Consider the following 24641-nt stretch of genomic DNA (forward strand, 5'->3'; position numbering starts at 1 on the left):
AATTTATGAGATATAAGATGGGTTGAATAATATCAATAAAAGTTAATTGTCATCTATCCAATTTGTAAGTTGTATTCACATCCCTTTGTAGTTTGCACCACTAACCTGTTATTTTGTTTTTCTTATAAAAATATTTTTTCGAGCTTTCGAAACATATTTTTCTATAAAGGTAACTAATTTCCATAATATATTAATTATATTAAGAGAAATAGTCTCATTAATGCAATACATTAACGAAACTTGTTCCCTAAAACTATATTACGGAAATTATTTTCCATATGATTTATAAAGAATAAAAAAATAGAAGTCCATGGTGGCCCAAGACAACTTTCAAGAGAGAGAAAAAAAAAAGGAGAAAAATGAGAGGAGGGGCGTAGATGGTGGAGATAGGTAGGAAATGGAATCGGCCACTTAAGGATGAAAAGTCACCATGACTTTCTCTTATTTTCCATTTAGTTGACGGCTTATTTATATAAACCATTATTAAGTTGTTATCCACTTATACAAAAACAAGGAAAAGCCATTGTATCTCTCCCTCTTCAAAGGCTCTAAGTTTGTAGGTAAGGGGAGGGGTGAAGCCGTGAAGGTAAGTTAAAGAAGGGAATCATGGATGGTGGGTGTGATGGTGGGATTGAAAGGATGGTAGGAGGGTGAAGGTGAAAGGGAATAGGGAAAAGGAAAGAGAGGTATTTTGGAAATATAAAAATTAAACAAATGGAGGTATAAAGAGCAAAACCCAAGGTATAAATAGCGACTTCCAATAATTTACAAAACAATGTCTTCGCTGCCCCAATAAATTGACCAATAAAGCAATGCCATTCACTGCCCAATAAATTCAGCAACCATAGGTGAACAAAAATCGTAAGATACTTAAACTTTTAGTCCTGAAATTTTAAAAACCTTCCGTTAGTCCTTATTATTTTATAAAAAGCCAATCGTCCTAGTTTTCTTTTCCATGAAAAGCAAAAACAGTGTAAAAGGTTTACACTAACTCCAAAACAAAAACCAACAAAGATCTATTAAAAGTTATAATAGCATTTCTCCAATTTTACAAGGCACACCTTTTTACGGCACCTTGGTATTTAAATCTTTGATTTGTTCGGCTTCAAATTTTCTTCCACATTTCTTTATTCCATCTGGCATGTTCATTTGTTCAAAGCATGACAGACCTATGGACCTTCACGCTGAGGCAACAAATTTCTTACATTATTTTTTCATTAGAATAGAGCGATTAACAAATTTCTTACATTATTTTTTCATTAGAAAAGAGGAATGTTCACAACTTATTATAACAACCCACTGTTGTTGGATGATTTTATATTTGACCTTTGACACGATTATTACATAAACTATATGTAAAATCTGATACCCACACTTCATTTGATGTAATCAACATCCAATTTGCCTGATAGTAAAAATGTATTTTGAAAAATATTATTGAAAACATGTTCTTTAGCAACATTTTTTTTCTTTTCATTTTAGACGAACCAACAAATAAAAAAAAAAGTAAAACATTAGCAACTAGTCTACCTCAAAATTACTGTTAAGCTGCTTATTTAGCATCATTACAACACCCATCTATCCTTTGCAGGCTTGATGCTGTAAAACCATAGTTAATCCAATTCACATTATGTTGATATAAAATGTTATATAAAAAGGCATTTAATAAATATTAGTTGTAAACACTGAAAGAATTGAACCATCGCATAAGTCCAACAAATTTTTCATTGATTTACATTCTTAAGGAAATTCGACTAAAGGGAGCTCTATCATGCATATGTACAGTAAACAGAAAGCAGGGATGATCTAAATGCTTATTGTTTTAGCGGAGGGCCAATAAATACTTTCACATGGTCATATGACTCTTCTTTTTTCTAGTGCGACACTTTCAACACACACATCTTTTAGAGGTGGCAGCCAGGGGATGAGGAACAAAATACATGCAGCAGAGCCTGGCCAAAATTCTGTAAGGCTCCACTCCTTTCAAAACCCAACATCCCACAGGTTAGGGTTTAAAAAAGAGAGAAAAAAAAAAGGTACTTCAAAAACCTATATTTCATTTTTATAGACGAAATAGCTCAGCATCAAGCCCCGCAAGCATTATGAGGCTGGCAAAAAGCTTCATATACGCAGGCTTCTAGACAGGCAGCAATGGGAGAAACGTTTGTACAAAGGGTTTATCACATGAAATAGCTTAATGCTTTTTTAACTCTTGAACCACCTTCACCATATAGTTCGTTCCATTGTTGAAGCTCGGTCATATTTATGGATTCAGAAGAAACACTTGCACAGACCTGCTTCAATATCACAGTTATTTTTTTATTTTTTAGGAAGGATCTTGCATGAAAGAAATTTCCTTTTTATATACCTGTTGATGAGCATATTTGAAATCTTCCATGTTTAAAGATCGGATATCTGCACTTCCACTTAATGCTGGAGCAGGTCTACCTTCTGATACAGCAGCAGCCTGTTCCTGTCATGCATCAACAAATTATACATTAAGTAAGAATGATTCATGCAAGCTCAGACCATTCTAACTATGTTTACAATCGAGAAAAATGAAAAACTTAAAAAAAAAAAAAAAAAAAACTAGCATACTGCTAAGTCGTCATTGCAGAAAGCCATACCTTTTTCTCCTTTTCTAATATCTCTTTAATTGGACGGTGTGCAGCAGTTACACACAAATTCTGCAATAAAAGAGCAAGCATGAAGGCACCCATAACCTTAATTTAAAAAAAGTATTGGGTTAAATAAAAAGGAACACCCATAACCTTTAGATCGCTTCCGGAATATCCATCAGTCATACTTGCAATTGCATCCATATTAATATCAGAAGACAAGTCCTCTTTTGCCAGTATAACTTTTAATATTTTTGCTCTATTTGGAGCATCGGGCAAATTTACCATTAATCTGCAGAAGACCAATAAGATTAAGAAAACTTCGAACATTTATTAGTTCCATTAACACCCTACCCACCCCCACCACCCCCCTCCCTTCCCAAAAAAGAGCAAAAAAGAAGGAATTGAAGAGCAGTTGAACATGGAGTTCACCTCCGAGGCAGCCTCCGAATGACAGCCTCATCTAGGTCAAAAGGCCTATTAGTGGCTGCAAGCACAAGAACTCGCTCAGTATCCTTTGTGCGTAAGCCATCCCAGTTCACCATGAATTCATTTTTCATCTTTCGCATGGCCTCATGCTCCCCAGGATTTTCCCTCCTGCCCAACATGCTATCAACCTATACAAGAAGCCATACAAGTTTTAACTGATTTATTTTGCAGCAGATGAATTGATACAAATTAAAAACATTTGTGCAAAAGGCTTACTTCGTCAACAAATATCACGCTAGGAGCAATTTTACTAGCCAGGGAAAAAACAGCTTTGACATACTTTTCACCCTCACCAAACCACTGAAGCAAAATGGGAAAAGAACACAGATAAAATGAACAACTAACTGATAGCAGAGACATTAAAATAAACCCAGTGAAGCAAATTTAACCTTAGATGTGATACTTGACATGGAAATGTTGATGAAATTTGCACCAGCTTCGGTAGCAACTGCCTTTGCAAGCATTGTCTTACCTGTTCCAGGGGGACCAAATAATAGGATACCCTTGCACGGCTGCATGGAAGGCAATTCACAATCACAATATAAAAATGATAATAATTTGACAAGAGAAGGCCTACAACTTCACATTACTTTAATGTTTGTGATTTTTACTGGAATAAAAATTTATTTCAATGTTGAGGAAACAGCTCCAAAGCTCTCCTAAAACCAGTTTCTTAAACCAATTGCATTCATCGATGCTCTTAGCTTTAATGGTTTCATGGAAATTTTAAATTACATGATTTACATGCTTGCAGAAAGGCCTTTACCACATGTAAAGACTACCAAAAATGAGATATCATGAGTTGGGTCAGATTATTTATTTTTCTTTCATCAGTCAATCAACTTTTTTAACAAAAAAATAAAACTAGTGAAAAGCAGGGAAGGAAACAAACAACAATGGAATCTTTTTTTTTTATCAGCAACAACAATGGAATCTAACTCCTACTGTCAATAGACACAGAGAATGCATGTTAAATGATAGAATGTGTTTCAATCTGTAAAGTAAACCTTGGTTAATTGCCCTTTGCAAAATAGCTCGGGCCTCTGTAAAGGAAGCATAACCAATTCCTTCAAAGTATCCTTGACATTTTCAAGAGCTCCAATATCATCAAAAGTAACACCAATGTCATTAGGTGGAATAACATCAGCCAAAAGCCTCTTTTCAAACTCGTTTTCTGTTACAACATCCTGATTTCAAAAAACATAAGAGGGATAATTCAGAACACAACATTCATGAAATAAATTGATTAAACTCTATCAACAGAATAACTTCCAAGCAGTAAGTTGGGAACAAACTACTGGATGTCACTATCTCTCACAATCAAAGCAGCAAAAGTCCATAACAATCACCTTAAGAGACTTCTTCAGGCTTTTCGACTCATTCTGGATAGCATGTAAGATCCCAATCCCATACTGGATGCTGGTAGAATAAAAATTAATAACTAATGATTAATAACATAAGACAACCTAAAAGTGTTATGTGTGTGTGTGTGTAAGTATGTATGTATATTAAATAACAAGCTGTGCAAGCTAATAATTACCTCTCACAAGACAACACAAGCTTTGCATCAGGATCAGTTTCAGCATTCTGCATGAGATGGCGGCTTAAAGCCCAACCAACTATCTTCTCTGCATCTGCAATATAGCAAAAATGTTATAGGAGATATTTAAGCAGCAAAACCTTAAGCACATACTGGTAGAACATACTTTCAATACTAAGTGTCTGATCCTTAATGCACAAGGTCTCTAGTCCTTCACATTCCACCCCACATCGGCTCAAAACCTATAAATAAAATTAAATGAAAAACAGTTAAGAACATCATAACAGCAATTATAGTCTACACAGCTCAACATGGTCAAATACTAAATGTATAATACATGATGAATTAAGGAGACAAAAAGAAGAAACAGAATGATAGCTGACAGACGGCAATTAGCAACTCTGACAAAATAGCCATATCAAACAGCCATTTTGTCTAGCTTCTAGTTATTTAAGGTGCATCCTGTTTCTCATATTAGCTTAGTCTATATCACAGTATGAAAGAGTTGTTAGGAACCCAATAACAGAATATGAGAATAGAATGATTTTATTATTAATATTGAATGAAAACAAAGAAAAGGAGAGGATTAATCTCAAGGGCTTCCCCTTTCTACGATTTGTTCAATTCCCAAATGCGGATAATTCAGAATGCTCCCTCTTTCCTTACATCCTCCTATTTATTTAACTAACCCCCTCTAACTAACTACTGTAAGGGTACTTTTCCATTCCCCTTTGCCCTAACAAGTAACAATAACACCCAAAAATGTACAATTTTATTGAACAATAGAGAGTAGCAGAAACAATTCTCCTCCAAGGCTTTCTTTAGAAATTTTCTAATTCTCTGAATGCCCCTTCCATCCTTATCCTCGCCTATTTATTTAACTATCATCCTCCAACTAACAAACTAATCCCTTCCAACTATCTGTCCCTATCTAATTCTCCCTTCCCTTACATCAGAATTTAGAGAGGAAGATTTAAGATGGAGTTACTAAATGAAAGATGCTTTCTTATATTAAACAGGGCATCCATTGACATTACCAACAAAGATGGTACTATAATTTGGGTGCTATGTCTTAAATAAAAATTGTCTGTAAAAACTAGATGCATCAATGATACAATGAGATGTTGCCGATATGGAGAGAGAGAGAGAGTATAGAGAGAGAGAGTAGAGAGAGAAACAGTGGGTGGGAGAGAGTTAGGACTAGGAAAGAGAGGAGAGAGAGTGCCGGTTACAAACGATGGAGGGTTCCCGTCTGACCATCGAAGGGATAACAACAGGACAGCGTCAATCCTACATGCGAGCGAATTGGAGAGACCATAAGGACGTCATTTCTTTCTATTTTACGAGGATCCCTGAAGATGCAACAGTAGAAGAGTTATGGTTCCATTTTAAACAGAAAGGAGATGTGCGAGAGGTTTTCATACCCCAGAAAAGAAACAACCAAGGAAGGAGATATGGTTTCGTGAGGTATAAGGGGGTGAGAGATATGCATCAGCTTCAACAGCAATTGGACAACATGGTGTTCGGAGGATTGAAGATGAATGTTAATGTTTCCAAATATGGGAGAGCAAAGAAGGGAGAGCCACAAACAGTAGAGAGGGGAAGAGCAGAGACCAGACAACCACAAAAGGGGAGAAGAGAAATGTACCTGAGCAGGATATCAGGAACGAAGATGGGAGTCCAGCGACAGTCGTATGCGGAGGTGGTCAATCGGAATACCCCAACACCAGCACAAAGGAGAATACCAACCAAACTCGAATATACAAGTTCCAATTCCACATCTGAAGTGAACCTTGACATACCGCTGACAGGCAAATAGTGGCTCAAGGAGGCCTGGGTGGGTAGACTGAAAAACCTAGCAGGTTTTGATAGGATAGAAGATGGCATATGGTGGGATGGCGGACAAAACATATCACCAAAGTACATCGGTGATGATATGATCTTGTTACTGGCCCTCACAAAAGAGAAAGCGGAGAGAATGTTCAACGAAGAAGATGAAGGATGGGGCGATTTGTTCTACTCAATAGAGAAGTGGAATCCAAATCTACACCCTGGCTTTAGACTGACTTGGCTCCAATGTTGGGGAATACCTTTGGTAGCATAGGATAGGTATCACATTAAGCAGATAGTCGCGGGTATAGGTGAGCTGGTGGATGCTGATGAGAGTATAGAGGAACAAAGGAGGTTTGACGCTAATCAAAACGTCATGGAAACCGCTGATCCAACACACGGTAAATGTCCAGATACAGGGAGAGACTTTTTCGGTGCACATAACGAAGGAGAGTGGGCCTCCAGGAGCTAGGTGGCAGCTAAGGCGGGAGCGTGACTTCAACTCATCTGAGGAGATCAACTCCAACAAAGGCGATGATGAAGTGTGGTCTGAAGGCGAGATACAGGGGTGGAGGCACAAACTTCGAGCAGCGAACGTGGTGGAGAACATAGGAGCAACAGTGGGGGAGTGAGCTTGGAGGCAGAAGCTATGGAGGACATGGCAATGGAGGGAGTGTCGGGGTGTGATGACAAGACCCGCAATGGGAGAGGCAACAATGGGTCATCAAAGACCCAAGGGGGAGCTCGAGCCCAGACGGTCATCGTTGACGGTACAGAGGACAGGGGTGGCGACGAGGAGAGGTCGCTGTGCAGGGAAGACGGATGGCGAATCATGCAGGTTGCTCAGACAGAAAAACCGACGGCGGAATCAGGCGGTGCGGGCCAAAACAGAGAGGCGATTGGGCAAAGCAGCGGACACGACCCAAAGGACAAAGCTATTGTCCGACAGGTCGTCAAACAATCGAACAAAGCGCTGACAGGTGCTCGGCGCATGCAGAGCAGGGATAAAGAGGCACTAGTGACGCAGGGAGAAAGGAGGAGCGATTTAGGGATGAAGATGACCTAGGGAGGAGTGTCAGCTCTGTCGGCAAGGACAGTTTGCACGAAAACGAAAATAGGGGGCGACAAGAAACGTTGGAGGAGATGCTTACGAGGAAGATAAAGGCAGTTTTGAATCACCCTCACCCAAGTCACGTGACAAGGAGGTGATGGGGTTGGTGGATTTGGGCCGTGCTATTGACACCCCCCCTAAAACATGTTCTACTCATAAAAAAGGCCCAGTTTTAAAAACAGCACCGCTTTCAACTCCTATGTTAGCGTATTCCCGTAAAGGGAACAACAAAAAAGCAAAAGCCCACAACGGTGCTGCCATTTCGAATCAAGCTGACTCAAGCCCAGAGCGTGTTCAAAACGGACCATTTCAGCAGAATAACGATGGACATGGATCAGCCAACCACCAAATACAAACAGAAATCTCATCATCACACAAAAGGCATGAAAATCAGCTCCAGGAGGAAAAATTTGATCCTCATGTAGAAAGTGTGTGGAAAATGATCAATGAATTGGGGCTAAAAACAGGTACATCTCAAAGAGATTATGTTCAACAACTGACAGACATGGAGGAAAGAGATGGAGAAGAGGCAGCTAGCTTGGGAGGCAGGGGAAGGGTCTCATGAATATCATCTCTTATAATGTAAGAGGGTTAGGGAGGGGGGTTAAATGGTCAGCAATCAAAAGGATGGTTAAAGAGCATCATATTGACCTTTTATGTTAACAAGAAACAAAAAAGGAAAAGAATATGTGTCAGGCATTATGGGGGAATTCTGATTTCAGTTGAGAGGCTGCTCCATCAGTAAATTCAGCTGGTGGCATTCTCTGTATAAAAACTTCGTACCCCATTGCCCAGAGGGGCATTCTCTGTATATGAAATCAAAATTCTTTTAAGGTGGAGAGTAGATCAGTTGGAGCAGGATTCATATTGTTGTCAGGGAAGTGGGGTCAAGAATCGCAATCAGTGCATGTCATAAATATCTATTCCCCATGTAATCTGCAAGACAAAAGGGTGTTGTGGGATAAAGTCTGTCAGCTGAAAAACCAGAATCCGAGTGGACATTGGTGTATTCTAGGGGACTTTAATAACATCAGGACACGTGGAGAAAGAATGGGGTCTTCGCAGAGGGGGCTGGTGGATGGAAGCATCGGGGAATTTAATAATTGGATGGAGGAGTTGGAGGTAGAAGAAGTGCCATGGGTGGGAAAGAGATTTACTTGGTTTAGACCGAACGGTACAGCTAAAAGCAAGTTGGATAGAGCCTTCGTTTCCCCAAAGTGGCTCTCCAAATGGCCTTGGTCAGTCCAAACTGCACTGGTCAGGAACTTCTCGGATCATTGTCCCGTATTGCTTAGATCCAAAAGCATCGATTGGGCCCCAAAACCCTTCAGACTATTGGATTGCTGGTTATCTGATAAATCTTTCAAGAAACTGGTGTCCGAAAGTTGGTCGTCCAACCCTCAGAGTGGATTGGGGGGGGGGGGGGGGGGGGTCATGTTTTAAAAAACAAAATCAAAGCTCTCAAACAGAAGATAAAGACGTGGAATAATGATCAATTTGGAGACACTTTCAGCCATTTCAAGAAGATAGAGGAAGAATTAAATAAACTAGAAGAGGAAACAGCAGACAGGCAGTTAGATGACAACGAGCGAGTGCTCAGAAAGAAGCTTCAGCAGGAGGTATGGGAGGCAGCCCAAACACATGAGTCGTTGTTGCGACAGAAGGCAAGATCCAAGTGGATTAAGGAAGGAGATTGCAATTCGAGATATTTTCATTTGCTGATAAATTCCAGGAGGCGGTCCAATTGTTAAAATGGAGTGATGGTTGATGGAGTGTGGAAGGATGAGCCCGCTCAAAGAGGAAGAAGTTAGGAGGTTTTTCTCACAAAGGTTCCAAGAAACAGATTTTGATAGACCAACATTGGATGGGATCAGTTTCAATACCATTGATTTTCAGCAGAATGCCATGTTAGTGGAGCACTTTCAGGAGGAGGAGATAAAAAGGGCTGTTTGGAGCTATGGAAATGATAAAAGCCCGGTCCCGAACAGGCTTAATTTCAAATTCATTAAGCAATTTTGGGAAGTCATCAAACCAAACTTCCTTAGATTCTTTGACGAGTTCTATGTCAATGGAGTCTTCCCGAGGGGCTTGAATGTATCTTTCATAGCTTTAATCCTAAAGGTGGCGGACCCTCAAGGGCTAAATGAATACAGGCCTATCTCCCTCATAGGATGTACATGTAAGATACTTGCTAAAGTGTTGGCTAATAGACTGAAGAGAGTTATGCCCTACATCATTAGCGAACGTCAGTCAGCATTCATACAAGACAGACATATGCTCCATAGTGTGCTGATTGCAAATGAAGTAGTTGAAGAGACTAAAAGATGCCAAAAACCGTGCATGGTTTTCAAGGTGGACTATGAGAAGGCGTATGATTCCGTGTCTTGAAAATTCTTGATTTACATGATGAGGAGATTGGGATTTGGTCTAAAGTGGATTCAGTGGATACAGGGATGTCTAAAATCAGCTTCCATCTCGGTCTTGGTAAATGGAAGCCCTTCGAAGGAGTTCTATCCACAGAAAGGACTCAGACAGGGAGATCCGTTATCACCCCTTTTATTCAATATTGCTGCAGAAGGTTTGAGTGGTCTAATGTCAAAAGCAATTGACGGAGGATTATACAGGGGATTCTTAGTGGGCACAAAGAAGGTTGAGGTTAGCCTGCTCCAGTATGCAGATGACACCATATTTTTGGGAGAGGCAACTATGGAGAATGTAAGAGCAATCAAAGCAATACTACGTGCTTTTGAGCTAGCATCGGGGTTAAAGATAAATTTCGCCAAAAGTAGTTGCGGGGCCTTTGGGGTGCCAGATCAATGGACTTATGGTGCATCCAATTATTTCAACTGTAGATTGATGTCTTTTCATTTCACATACCTTGGCATCCCTATTGGTGCTAATCCTAGAAGATGTCAGACTTGGGAACCTACAATCACTAAATGCGAGAGAAAACTAGCGAGATGGAAACAAAGACATTTGTCTTTTGGGGGGAGAGTGATTCTCATAAATTCAGTGCTAACATCTATTCCAATTTATTTTCTATCTTTTTTCAGGATCCCTAGACAGGTGGTCGACAAGATAATCAGATTACAGAGGAATATTTTATGGGGTGGTGCGTCTGATCAACACAAGATTCCTTGGATCAAGTGGGAAACGGTGTGTTTGCCAAAGGAACAAGGAGGACTGGGAGTCAAGGATATCACCTCGTTCAACACATCATTACTAGGAAAGTGGAAATGAGAACTGTTTCAGAATCAGGGGGAGACTTGGTCAAGAGTTCTTGAATCAAAGTATGAAGGTTAGAGGAGTCTTGATGGAGCTTCGAGGGCTAGTACCGAATCATTATGGTGGAGGGATCTAAAGATAGTAAATCAAAACCTGCATCAGGGCCAGCAGCTGAATAGGTCGATATTGTGGAAGGTCGGGTGTGGGGACAAGTTTAAGTTTTGGGAGGATAGGTGGATAGGCGGAGACAACAACTTGGCAGAGAAATATCCTAGATTGTACACCATATCGGCTCAACAACAACATTTCATTCAACAATTAGGAGCTTTCAAAGAAGGTGGGTGGGAGTGGCATTTTCAGTGGAGGAGACCTTTGTTTGATAGTGAGATAGACATGGCGGTAGCTTTCCTCCAACAGGTTGAAGGGTTCAGAATTAGACCGGACTTATGTGACCAGTGGAAGTGGGCGGCAGAGCATAGTGGCTGTTATTCGGCTAGGAATGCTTATAAGGTAATTCGTCATGACATAACGGGAGAAGGGCAGGATGGACAGTTCAAGGAATTATGGAAGCTTAGGGTTCCATCGAAAGTGGCTATGTTCGCGTGGAGGTTAATCAAAGACAAATTGCCAACTAAAGCCAATTTGAAAAGGAAGCGAGTTGAGTTACAAGAGTACTTGTGTCCTCTTTGCAGATCAATGGACGAGACCGCGAGTCATTTATTCTTTCATTGCAGTAAAGTTAGCCCTCTATGGTGGGAGTCAGTCTTGGGTGAGTCTGGTGGGGGCTTTCCCATATAATCCGGGTCAGCACTTTATACAGCATATTCATGTCCTCACGTGGTCTTGGCTGAAGGGGTGGGAAAGGGATTTCAATGTTCCTTTTCACCAATGGTCCTCAGCAATGTCTATAGCTTTTTTATAGAGTTTGCTTTGTAGGGTTGGGTTTGTGGTGATTTTGTTGGGCTGCTGTTCTTATGTTATTTTACAGGAGAGTTACTATCCTGTGTTGTTATGTAGTACCCCTGGTACTCTTTATCTATTAATATAATATATCTTTGCAGTTCAAAAAAAAAAATGGAGTGTTTGAAGGATTGCAGGAAAACAGATGGCAGTGGTGGTGGTTAGCTCTGACTTATTCTATTTGGAAGCACAGGAACAACATCATCTTCTCCAATGCTATTTTCAACGCTCATAAACTAATGGAAGATGCAGTGTTTCTTTTATGGACGTGGCTCAGATGCTTGGAAAAAAATTTCTCTCTTCATTTCAATCAGTGGTCCTCAAATCTCAAAACTGGATTTCTTAGGACAGCAGCACAGGAATATAATTTATTTCCATGTTCAATTAAAGTAGTGTGGGATCTTTCAGCTTGTGTTATCAATGTCTGTACCCAAACTACATATGATATGTCTCTAAAACTGTATTATTTAGTACCTCTAGTACTCATTTATAATATATTAAGTTTGCTGAGCAAAAAAAAAAATCAATGATACAATGAAACTCGAATACTTTCTAAAAGTAACAAGGAATTAACTACAAAGGACTATACTGTCATCATTAGTACTACACCCCGACTCCTCGAGATACAGGCCTAAGTTCCATTAAGAAACTTACATAATTCTTAACCCTTCATAATCATACCACTTTATTATTATTATTATTATTATCTTTTGGGTGGGTGGATGGGTGGGTGTGGGGGGTGTGCCCTCACCCCTCTATTTTAAGTCCATAACTTACGCAGCCAGCGATCAAGGGTAATATGCACAGAACAAAAGATTTCACTAGAACAATAGCAGTAATCCTAAAGCAGGAAAACATGTGTAAGCACAAGACCTGCAGAACAACAAAGTAATAAATTGCAGCCCCAGTCCCCACTTTGTCACATAAGATATAAAATAGTACCATAAAGACACAACATTTAGAATCATACAGAAGACTAAACCTAGCATGGCCATAATTGCATTTCCAATATCCAAAGACTACAATACAAACCTAAATTCTTTTTTAAACAACAACAATCCTAGTAATGGATGTCAATATTCTGCTATATGCAGATGATACTTTGTTTTTCGGAACTGCAAATTCGGCCAATGTTAGAGTCTTAAAGTCTATTCTGAGATGTTTTGAGATGGTTTCAGGCCTCAAGATCAATTATGCTAAAAGTCAGTTTGGCTGTTTGGGCAAATCAGAGGGTTGGTGTAGAGATGCAGCTCATTTTCTTAACTGCAGCCAGCTGGTTATTCCTTTTTCTTATCTTGGAATTCCAGTGGGGTCAAGCCCTAAAAGCTGGAGTGTTTGGCAGCCTATCATCAACAAGTTTGAGGCCAAGCTTGCAACTTGGAAGCATAGATGTCTCTCTATGGGTGGCAGAATAACCCTCATCAATTCTGTTTTAACAGCTTTGCCCATTTACTTGCTGTCTTTTTACAGAATCCCCAAAAAAGTAGTTCATAAGATAGTATCTATTCAGAGAAACTTTCTTTGGGGAGGTGGCAATGAGACAACCAAGATCCCTTGGGTCAAATGGGATACAGTTTGTCTTCCTAAGATCAAAGGGGGGTTAGGAATTAAAGACTTGAACAAGTTTAATGAGGCCTTGCTTGGCAAATGGGGTTGGGAGCTGGCGAATAATCAGAACCAGCTTTGGGCAAGAACCTTACTGTCCAAATATGGAGGATGGAACGCTTTACTCTATGGCAGAAACAGTGCAGACTTTTCTCCTTGGTGGAAGGATTTAAAATCTGTCTTCCAGTAGCAGCACCACAATAGTTTGATCAGTAACTTGAGGTGAAAGGTGGGTAATGGGGCCAAAATCAAGTTTTGGAAGGATAAGTGGAGGGGGGATGACTTAACCCTCCAAGACAAATATCCTGCTCTGTATCAAGTGAGTTATCAGCAGGACTCTACTATCAGCCTAATGGGTCAATTTGTTGACAATAGATGGGATTGGAAGATGCATTGGAGGAGAAATTTCTTTGATCATGAAATCGATATGGTAGCAGCTTTCATGGATGAGATTGATGGTGTTCAGATCCACCTTTCTAGTATGGACTCTCTTACTTGGAGGGCTGATCCTAGTGGGTCTTATTCCACAAAGTCAGCCTACAACCTCTTGAAGGATGATGGCAGTTCTGATAATGAAGACAGTGCTTCCAGGATTATTTGGAATCTGAAAATTCCTCCAAGAGCAAGTGCCTTCTCTTGGAGAATTTTCAAAAATAGATTGCCTACTAAGACAAATCTGAGAAGGAGGCAGGTGGATCTACCTTCTTATAGATGCCCTTTATGTGATGTTGAGGAGGAAAGTGTTGGCCACGTCATGTTCTCTTGCACAAGAACTAGGAGTCTTTGGTGGGAGGTTTTGAGCTGGGTTAATAGAGTGGGCCCTTTCCCCATTGGCCCTAAAAATCATTTCATACAATTCTCTCATTGGAACAGCAAGAGCTATATAGACAAGAGATGGGAAGTGCTTTGGATAGCTCTATCCATGAATATTTGGAAGCATAGAAATTCAGTGGTTTTTAATAACCAGATTTTCAACCCCGAAAAAATCATGGATGAAGCTTTATTCCACAATTGGTCATGGTTAAAATGTATGGACAAAGATTTCCATATTCATTTCAACCAATGGTCTACTAACTTGAAGGAGGAGCTGTCTTAGGGGGTTGTTTCCTTTTTGGTTTCAGCTAATGTGCTTATGTATCTTATAGATGGGCTAGGCAATTTTCTGCCTTGTATCTTTTTATCCTCTCTTCAGTACACCTAGTACTGAATTATATATAATACTATCTGATTTTTGCTGTGCAAAAAAAAAATCCTAGTAATGGATGTGTAGCCACAAAAGAAAGGACAAGACATGAAATGATTGAATATGAGAAAATATTAGTGTGGCACCAATTGAGAAAAAGATGACAGAAAATCAGCTAATGTGGTTTGGGCACGTGCAAAGAAGGCCATTGAAAGCACCAGGAAGAGTAGATTGCATGATTTTTAACCCCATGAAACGGAAGAAAAGAAACCAAGAAGAATATTGGAAGGAATTGTTTAGAGGGAACTCATGGTGAATAATATCCCAGAGAATTTGGTCTTTAATCGAGCCTAATGATGTTGTAGAATCCATATAGCCAACCTCACCTAGTGGCATAAAAATTTGTTGTTGTAATCCTAGTGATAAGTCTTAAAATGTTGCCAGAACAACAGATTTAGCAAATAGCAATAACAACAAGGCAAAATGACTAAACGGAGCATAGGAAGATTTCTATGGGGAGGGGGAACGGAGAATAGGAAGATCGCTTGGGTAAACTGGAAAACAGCTTGCATGCCTAAACTCAAAGGTGGACTTGGCGTTAAAGACCTTAGAACCTTTAATTCAGCACTGATGGGTAAGTGGAGATGGGACATGTTCCACAGACAAATGGAACCTTGGGCCAGAATATTGAATTCTAAGTATGGTGGCTGGAGGGCGCTGGAGGAAGGGATCAAAGGCTGCAATGATTCGACTTGGTGGAAGGACCTCGTGACAGTTCAGCATTTACAGCAGCATGCTCCTCTCAAAAGACAAACTGAATGGAGAGTGGGTAGGGGCGACAAATTCAGATTTTGGGAGGATTGCTGGATCAACAACGGATTATCTCTAAGAGACAAATTTCCGAGGCTGTACCAGATTTCCTGCCATCAAAAGCAAACTATACAGCAGTTGCGGACATACACAAACAATGGGTGGGAATGGCAGCTCAACTGGAGGAGAAACCTTTTTGATTCTGAAATGGCAATGGCAGACACCTTTCTCGGGGACATATCACAGCAGCAACTCCATCCAGAACGGGAGGATACTTGGGTCTGGAAATTGGAACCTGCAGGCCACTACTCAACAAAAAGTGGATATGAATTGCTATGGGGGGAATTGATGGAAGAAAGACAGGAACATGATTTTGGGGAAATATGGAAACTCAAAATACCCTTAAAGACAGCAGTTTTCACTTGGAGGCTAATTCGGGATAGATTACCAACCAAGACAAACCTTCGAAGGAGACAAATAGAAGTAGATGACATGCTGTGCCCTTTTTGCAGAATTAAGGAAGAGGGGGCTGATCACTTGTTTTTCAATTGTATCAAAACCCTCCCCTTATGGTGGGAATCGATGTCATGGGTCAATCTCACCAGTGCATTACCACAAAATCCTAGGGACCATTTCTTACAACATGGAACTGAGCTAGCAGAGGGAGTTAAGTCTAAAAGATGGAAATGCTGGTGGACTGCCTTAACCTGGACAATATGGCAGCATAGAAATAAGGTGGTGTTCCAAAATGCAACATTTTACGGTTCTAAGCTACTGGACGATGCTCTACTCCTACTATGGTCATGGATCAGAGCAATGGACAAGGATTTCACTCTTCACTTTAACCAATGGTCCTCTAATTTGAAGGAAGGGTTCTGTAATTAGGGGGACAGGTGTGGGTGAATTCTTGTAACACTTCATTGTGTCTCCAGCTCTTTCCCAATATTCTGGAAAAGCAGGATTCACATTTATTCCTATGTACTTTCAGTACCACTGGTACTAGCCTATAAATATATTAAATATTTTTTGCTGAGCAAAAAAAAAAAAAAACAAGGCAAAATGACACACACACACACACACATATATCAGTCAAGACAACCACATTTAACACTAATTTGAAGGAAATAATATCAAAATTATGATGAGAAATTACATTGAAGCTCCCATTTCAGCAACCAAAATATGATGTAACCATGAATACTATTTGATGGACAGCATGAAATAAAACTTGCCTCAGACACTTTAGAACAAGAAGTTAAACATTATATCCAGTCAATTTAGTCCCCCTCTAAAACGAGCAAGTACACAAACTGCAATGTGAGAAAGTAAAGTTGCATCCACCATTGATTTAAAGTTAAATGCATTTATGAGGTACTATAATTAAAACCAACAGATGTATCCTTGTTTTCTCACTTTAAAGGAGCTAGATCCATATTCATTAAAGAAAGTCCGGGCTCAAAAATTATATCCTAACTGTCTTGTACAAAATTTACTTAGGTCCAGAACAACCAATTTGTTGTCTGGTAGCACTGTTCCATGTCACCCATTTAAATATAAAACCCAACATACTGGCACAAAAATAGTTTTTTGGAAAGGGATGGCTCAACAGGCAAAATAGAATGAATCCAAAATGAGAAAGACGCAAAATCCACAAGAATAATGTTTTCTTGAAAACCAAATATAAGGTTAGGTTTAAAACAAAATATTAATAATAATATAATAAGTTGCTATAAAACAATTTGGATTAAAATTACAAGCTCACACAAGATACTTACTGTGCGTAAGTTGTGCAAATTTCCTTTAATTTTAAGAGTCTCAACATCTCGATCGAGTTGTTGCTTCCAAGATGCTAGAAGTGTCTCATCCTGTAATGTATCAAGAAACATGCAATAAACACTGTTAGATATAAAACAATTTATGTACCTTTCCCAACATTTTGAATTTTTTAATCATGACACAGTATAAAAGGTTCTATATGACCAAATGGTCATGAGTTCAATCTTTCGCACTCCCATTCTTTTAATTGAAACTGAAATTTATAATTATATGTCTGCATTATCCATGCTTCGAGCCTAAAGGATCTTGAATGAGGGGGCATGTAAACAATAGAACAATTCATATACCTTCAACCAACAACTTAAAACATTTTGGTAATTAATTTGACAATTATATTATATAAGGAGAGGGATAAAAATTGAAGACATACAAACCTGTGGCATGTGAATTGTCACTTTATTTGGGAAAAGCTTAGTTAAGGTTTTGTTTGGCTTTGGGGCCTCCTTTCCCCTGTCATGCAATCTTCCAAAACTATCCTGATAGATAAAGAAAACAAGGGAGAGATGTTACTGTAGCAGAGAAAGCCTGAAGGAATACATGCGAAAGACTATACCGGTAAATCGTGCTCTGCTCTTTCAAATATAAGACTATACACAAAGGGAGATAATGGTTCTTACCGGGAAAGCCAAATCAAGAAGAGCAGTCTGATTACTTCCGAACTTTGTAAAAAGCAAACCCCCAGGATGTGACTGCAAGGAAAAGCAGTTAAATACAATAACATAATCACTTGTACACGCTAATACAGACCAAGAATGAAAGAAAAATTTCAAAGGATCATATACTTAAGATATCCAATTTGTATCTTATTTTGACAATGCACATCTTTCGCAGTTTCACAATTAATAAAATAAAACCAGATATATTAAACCCACACCTACTAAAAATTACAGATCATAGGAAACTGATCAATTCAGGTACCTAAACCAAATGGTATGCATATAACACTTTGCTCAAATTATCATGCAAATGGCTGCTAAAATCTTTTTCTGTAATTGTATCCACATGATGGCTTAAAATGCCTCTACACTTAATGCCATTCTAGCATTACAAAACAGATATCATTAAAAACACAGTTATTACCTTCTCCTTTCGACTGTCAGTGTGAGTGTGTGAACCTATTACGACCACATTGTCCGGAAGATTTTCAAGCCTACTTTTAAATGAAAATGGATCTCCATTTCCAACTATAGACTTCTCTGCATCTTTCATGAACAAAATGAAAGGTGCATCTCTGCTCTCACTAACCACAACCTGGAAAAAAGATGTATAAATTCTTATAAGATTAACGAACGATATATTATTATTCGAGGAAATTTTTATTAGATCAGAGGGTGGAGTACAAGTTGACCTCAAACAATGTATTAATAAGTAATTTGTCAAGTTCTTCAATGCCACTGTTTTCTAATCGAAGATCAGTCACTGGAAAGAGAAAAGGACAAGTTCAAGATCAAAGACCAAGATAAAGTTTGTAGATAAGAATATAAAACATCTAAAAGGGTAATTTATTAGATAGATAGGGCATTACCATTGCAGAAAAATCCTTGACCAGGCTCACACAAACCTCCAAGATCAACTCCATCAGGTATGGGTTTATCAAATCTTACGCCAATTTTTGACAAGGGATTATCATCAAAAAGTAAGACAACCTTCCCCCGACTTCCATTAGCTGGACCCCTGAATATGCGATTGCTGAGCAAAGTTATAACCAAAAATAAAAACAATTGCTTTGTTTGCTAAATAATATATATAAGAAAACAGTAAAACTACTATAGTGTTCTTAACAACACAATCCAGAAATAACATTTTAGTGAAACTGAAAGTAAGCAGTAGGTGCATATGAAAGTTTGTTGCTCCATTTTTTTACCTTCATTTATATGACTACCAAAAAAGAAAGAAAAATAGTTTCTAACTCTTATTTTCATTTCTCTCATTTTTTTCCTACCACATTTCTCCCTAAGCAAAGTTTAAGTTGCAACCTAGAGTGGATAGAAAGAATAACATTTATGCAGTTACACAAATAGCAGCTTTGGCATAAGCAATGACTAAGGTTGAAGTGTCATTTGTTACCCACCAAAAAATTAACATTAGATTTAATCTATTCTCACAGTGTAATCACCTTAAAAAAACCCTTCCCCTTACATTACAGTTCCATATCTCCCATGAGTGGTACAGTCTGTTCATTGCCAAACATACATTGTATTCACCAAAAAAAAATGTGCTGTATAACTAGTTATTTACAGTGATTTGGATTGCCAGGGTGCAATCATGAGTTAGGGCAGTCTGCTAGGACAGTTAAATTTGGTTAAAAAAATTCAACCTGCTACACTGGTATACTACTATATCGTGTATAAAATATTAGATCTGCATAGGTAATCTTGATAGACAACTTAATCTCTGTAGTTCATTTTCTAAAAGCAAAAGAATGCGCACAACAAGTTGTATCATTAAGATTATGAGAAATATAAGCCAGTTCAGAACAATTTAATACAAACTTGTACCTTGAAGAAATAGTCTGAAGCTGATACAAGCCCCCAGAAGATGAACTATATTTTACCCTGTCACCTGCAGAATTATATATGGAAAACGTCAACCTTTGTGATAAATTAAGGCTCCTTAAATAGAGATAAGAAGCACACATACCTAGTTTAAACACACAATTTTTAGCTGTCCCGGAGGTAGATGGTACATTATCAGCTTCCAACTTAGGTTGAGACTCAAAGCCATATGGAGTAGGTGCATTTGAGGAGTTAGGCGTTTCTGGTTCACTAGCTGATGGATCCATGCACCTGGCCATGTCTGTGGCTGTAGGACTTTGTTTAGCATAGCCACAGGATTTGTCAGCACTAAATCCATCTTTGAGCAGCTCAGCTTCCTTGGAGGATAAACCCTATAAAGAATAGACACAATAAATGTAGATTCATCACCAGTGTTGCCAGTGAAAAAATGCTTCAATTGCACATCAATGAAAAAGGTGTGCATGGATTAATCTAAATATCAGAGCAACAAGGAAACTTTATCTTACACCCAAAAGCGAATGGCTATCAAATATGAGCAATTTAGCACCAAAGTATTTTGCAAGTGCTTTTGCCAACATCTCCTGATATATTTCTGACCCTGTAAAAAAAATGGTAATTGGGAGAAACAATGAGTTGAAAAGAAGGAAGTCAGAACCAAAACAAAATCCTTAAAAAAGAAAAGAGATAGGAGAGCCGTAATGCATTATGCACACACCTGCAGGTCCTGAGAGTAGAATACGGGGGTTTATGGTTGTAAGATCTGTGGTGTACTTCACAAGTTCTTTATGCTTCAGGTGTATAACGCAAGCAGCAATTAGGACATTTTTTGTATTCTCACTGCAAAATTATATGATCAGAAATACAATTAATGACCAAACCAAGAAGCCATAAGCATGAGAATCGAGCAAAATGCATGAGGGACAATCAAGTCACAAATAAAAATTGTCTATGATAAAAAAAAAAAAAAACTAAGAAACTTTAATAAATGTTTCACAATCAAGGCTTTCAATTGTGGACAATATCGAGTGATGTGGCTGCAACATCTCATGGTAGTAACCACATCAAACTGAAATATTGTAAGACCACATTAACTGCAATGAAAAAAAGACCAAAATTTAAAATCTTGTTCAAAATTTACAACCACGTGCCATGCCACTGCCAAGTCCTATCAATACACATCGGAAAAAAAGAAATCAACATGAAAAGATAAAGCTAAAATATTGATTTTGGACCATAATTGATAAAAGCAGCACCCAAGATATAAAACCCAAATGCTTACTACAAAATTCAAATACAAAATAATATAAATGAAGCAACTGCTGCTAAAAGCCACGTGGCATTTTCTCATTTCAATTCACCTAAATATTATTCCAGCTAAATCTTTTTTTTTCACATATATGGTACAGTTTCTTCAACAATCAATTTGTCCCTGCTTCAGATTTCAGCTCATAACGTAGAGTAACTGACAACTTACCATCTATATTTAGTAAATGTATTGGGTGAATCAGAAAAACTGCAAGGTTTTTTGGTTGATGAGGGGTAAAGTAGGTTTTGCTTTCAAAACAAAAACCTGAGTTTTCTGGAAGGACCTGTTTGAGAGCATTTTATTATGAGAAATACAAGTTTAGAAGGGGGGGGGGGGGGGGGATGTAGGGGTGAGTTAGAATTGAATTTAAAAATTTTCTATCATCCAATTTTTAACAGAATACAATGGTCTCATTTGATTCATGTAGCTGACTTCACATAGAGGGAACGGATTCTAATTGTTGTTGTAGTTGTTGTCATTGACATTGTTGTTGGAGGGGGAAATGTAGGGGTGGGTTAGAATTGAATTTAAAAAATTTCTATCATCTAATTTTTAACAGAATACAATGGTCTCATTTGATTCATGTAGCTGACTTCACATAGAGGGAACAGATTCTAATTGTTGTTGTAGTTGTTCATTGACATTGTTGTTGTATCTAAATTTTTAAATCAATCTATACACCAAGTATAGATAAAATGATAAATTAAAATCAGCACACTATCATGGAAGAAAACCACTTAATATAAAATTGTAAATGATATAAGCATAATTACTATTTAATGTCTGATATCATTCGCAATTGTTTTAAGAAATTTTCAGACTCGTTGATTCAGATTAATCAAATGGAACCTTTGTTAGCAATGCAGCTCTAACATAGAAACGTCCATATATCTATCTTGTATAGGATATCAAAATTTACAGTTAATTCAAAATTGTAATTGTTACATAAAAATGATTAGTTTAATTTTCTACACTTTAATGATATTTTAAATAATGCAATTGTGTGTTAAAACTAATTTTGTAGTAAACAAACGTACATGAAATATGCAATGGAAATTATTTTTGAAAATAAGAGAATAATAAGAAAATGCATGAAAGGAATAACAAAGAATGACAGTTTGAAATTCACCAAATACGTAAAATTTCAAAAAAAAAGCCAAAAGTTTCGTGGGATTGACTGAGACATCTACTAGTTATACCTCAAGTAGTACGGGAAGTTGTCTAAGGACACTTCTATTTCTTTCCCATCCAGTATTGCAGCATGGACATCTTCTTTAAAAACCGCACAGCGTACAGAAGTACCCGAAGTTGATGCAGCTTGCGCATCCCTCGTCCCATTTCTTTCTTCAAATACCTGTTTACAGATACTTTTGCTCAATTTCAGTTTACAAGTAGATCCAGCTAGAACCCTGAAGAAAGGCCCTAGGAAAGCATTCACCCCAGAGATTTTTACATTGCCTGCCTCTGTGCCTGCATCATCTGGATCGCAATCCATAGGTGAATTCTTGTCACTTGTTCCAACATCAGAAGCTTTATCAGTCGCTACATTTGGAGCTGAGTTGCCTTCCAGGCCATCGAGCTCAGTTTCTGTACCATCAGGGAGAACAGAATGACTAGACACATCTGTACCCTGCTGAGGTTTACTGGCAGTCTGAGATGGAGATTTCCATCTTGTAAGCTCTGGTCTGAGGCTAGAAAGAGAGGCCAAAATAGAAGCTCCAGCCAGGTCTCCAGCCCTCCTCTCAAACTGAAAAAACTTGCCAACGCCACCCTGAATTTCTGCAGCCTTAACTGTAACTTCAGGATTTATTTGCTGAAAAATCTAGGTCAAAATAAATCAAGGAACCCCATGCACACACAGATAGAAAAGGTCAAAATGACTTAATACATGTAAGCAAATAGAAAATTTTGATTATTCTCCTTTAGAAAAGAACAGTAATGAAGAAAGACCAACACCATATTCAAATGCAAAAAAAATAAAAAGGATACATAAGAATGATTCCCCAGCAAACCAAAAACCACCTCATCCCCAGAGTTAAGCATGCAGCTGGTACTCTTCTTGACGAGAGTCCCATTCACTACCACCGATCCTTTGCTACCCATACTTTCTAGCACAGCCACGACACTTCCCTCGCGCTGATCATTTCCAGAAACAACAGTAATCATACTGCACATACATATCCTACGATATTTACCTCAAACAACTATAAAGAAAAGAAAAAAGAAAAAGAAAAGAAGCCAACCAAGCACACACCTTCACTCAAGCATTCATTCACATCTCAAACAGCAACCCAGTAAAAAAATCATAGTGCCAAGGTGTGTGCTCGGAACAAAGAAAAAAAAACCTAACCCTTCCATTCCAAGCACAATCACAAACTCCCTGAGATGTATGTACCTGCGTGTGCTTGATCTTGCACAAATTTGCACTTATAGTCTGATCCTTCAACACAAAATTGCAACTCCTACTTGAGCCAATAGTAAAGTTGGGTGTGCAAATTAAAACATTCGGATTCTGCAGCAACAACAAAATCAAATTCCAAGTAAACAAAAATCTGGATTTTGGAGTGAACTCCAATTTCACTCAGAAACAAAAACAAATAACAATAAATAAATAAATTACCTGCGCAGACTGAGACAAGAGTCTGCACCATGGAACTGAAGCTTCGAAATTTGGGTTTTGCTTCGGATGTACACTCCAAGAAGAGAACGAACCCCTAGGTTTATCAGCCACCACAGTCGGTGTAGAACCTTCATATCACATAATAATAAAATAATTAAAATAAAAGATAAACAAATAATAAACGTGAGAAAAGTGTGACCGGCAAAGACTAACCATCGGCGATCGGCGGAGTGGCCTCGGCCTTGCCGTCGGGACTGGCGGCGCCGGAGATCTGGGCGTCCTGAGCGGCGCATTCTACGGAATCAGCGGGAGGCTCCGGCGTGCCCAATTCCTTGGAATTTTCCGCCGCCGGCATCGGTTTCTCCGACGCGGCGGCACCATTGTCGACCTGAGAAAAAAAAATCGGAGCGAATCAGCAACGCGAATCGAGCGAGAAATAGGGTTTCTGCGAAGAAATGGAAAAAGAAAACAAAACCTTTTGGCGCTTAGGGGGAGGGGAAGGAGTCTTGTCTTCGGAAGAAGAAGAGGACCTCTTGTTACTGTTGGAGAAAGACCCACTGTTGCGTCTCGTTGAAACCATGCTTCTTCTTCTTCTTCGTTGTTTCGTTTTGGCTTCAACGACAGACACACAGAAGAAGAAGAGAGAAGAGAGAAACAAAGGGAGATATGAAATGAATGATTTTTTTTGTTTGTTTTTTTATTAGTTATGGTTATATATAGGAGCGTCATGTTATTAATTAATTATTAATTGATTGATTAGTTGGTGTGTGTGTTTTTTGTTTGTTTCGTCTTTTTCTTCCTACTGTTGTGCCGTGCCTGCTTCTGAGTTGAGTTTGGTGCACACTGCATAGCACCGCACGATGGGCGCAGGTTAGTGATGTGGCCATTGATTCGGACAAGATGGTCGCGCATTTTAGTGTGACGTCTTACACTGCGCCGGGGAAGGGGGATATGCTTTGTTGTTCGAGACTTCTTTTACGAGGAAAAAAAGA

General features: G+C 38.7%; 1 protein-coding gene across 6 annotated transcripts; it reads right to left on the reverse strand.

Moving 5' to 3' along the window:
* Window positions 1-1707: 1707 nt before the first annotated feature.
* LOC100780098 (uncharacterized) lies at window positions 1708-24346 on the reverse strand. 6 transcript variants are annotated; one of them, XM_014774819.3, is made up of 28 exons: window positions 24125-24346; window positions 23863-24037; window positions 23650-23777; window positions 23425-23541; window positions 23019-23165; window positions 22483-22851; window positions 22229-22383; window positions 20439-20560; window positions 20230-20321; window positions 19848-20094; window positions 19706-19769; window positions 18733-18896; window positions 18556-18626; window positions 18288-18458; window positions 17825-17896; window positions 17582-17683; window positions 17147-17236; window positions 4814-4889; window positions 4648-4741; window positions 4457-4526; window positions 4115-4294; window positions 3497-3619; window positions 3324-3407; window positions 3051-3235; window positions 2772-2910; window positions 2628-2687; window positions 2369-2473; window positions 1708-2294 (listed from the first exon to the last, which is right to left on the reverse strand). In XM_014774819.3, the coding sequence occupies exons 1-28, from the start codon at window positions 24227-24229 to the stop codon at window positions 2181-2183; spliced, it is 3621 nt and encodes a 1206-aa protein (XP_014630305.1). In that variant the 5' UTR covers window positions 24230-24346; the 3' UTR covers window positions 1708-2180. The 6 variants fall into 6 exon arrangements, with proteins under 6 accessions (XP_014630305.1, XP_040870874.1, XP_014630304.1 ...); XM_041014940.1 differs by having other exon boundaries at window positions 18733-18881; window positions 24125-24345; XM_014774818.3 differs by having other exon boundaries at window positions 2369-2467; window positions 22229-22851.
* Window positions 24347-24641: the final 295 nt, after the last annotated feature.

This window comes from Glycine max, chromosome 4, assembly GCF_000004515.6.
Source record: "Glycine max cultivar Williams 82 chromosome 4, Glycine_max_v4.0, whole genome shotgun sequence".
Lineage (NCBI taxonomy): Eukaryota > Viridiplantae > Streptophyta > Magnoliopsida > Fabales > Fabaceae > Glycine > Glycine max.

What these genes read in the sequence shown, in the direction of transcription:
- LOC100780098 (XM_014774817.3), bottom strand. Translation starts at nt 24,229, where the DNA reads ATGGTTTCAACGAGACGCAACAGTGGGTCTTTCTCCAACAGTAACAAG. An exon ending in TTATTAATACATTGTTTGAG is followed by an intron (nt 18,459 to 18,555) that starts GTCAACTTGTAC and finishes TCTTTTTTCCAG; the next exon opens with GTTGTGGTTAGTGAGAGCAG. An exon ending in GCGTGATATTTGTTGACGAA is followed by an intron (nt 3,236 to 3,323) that starts GTAAGCCTTTTG and finishes CTTCTTGTATAG; the next exon opens with GTTGATAGCATGTTGGGCAG.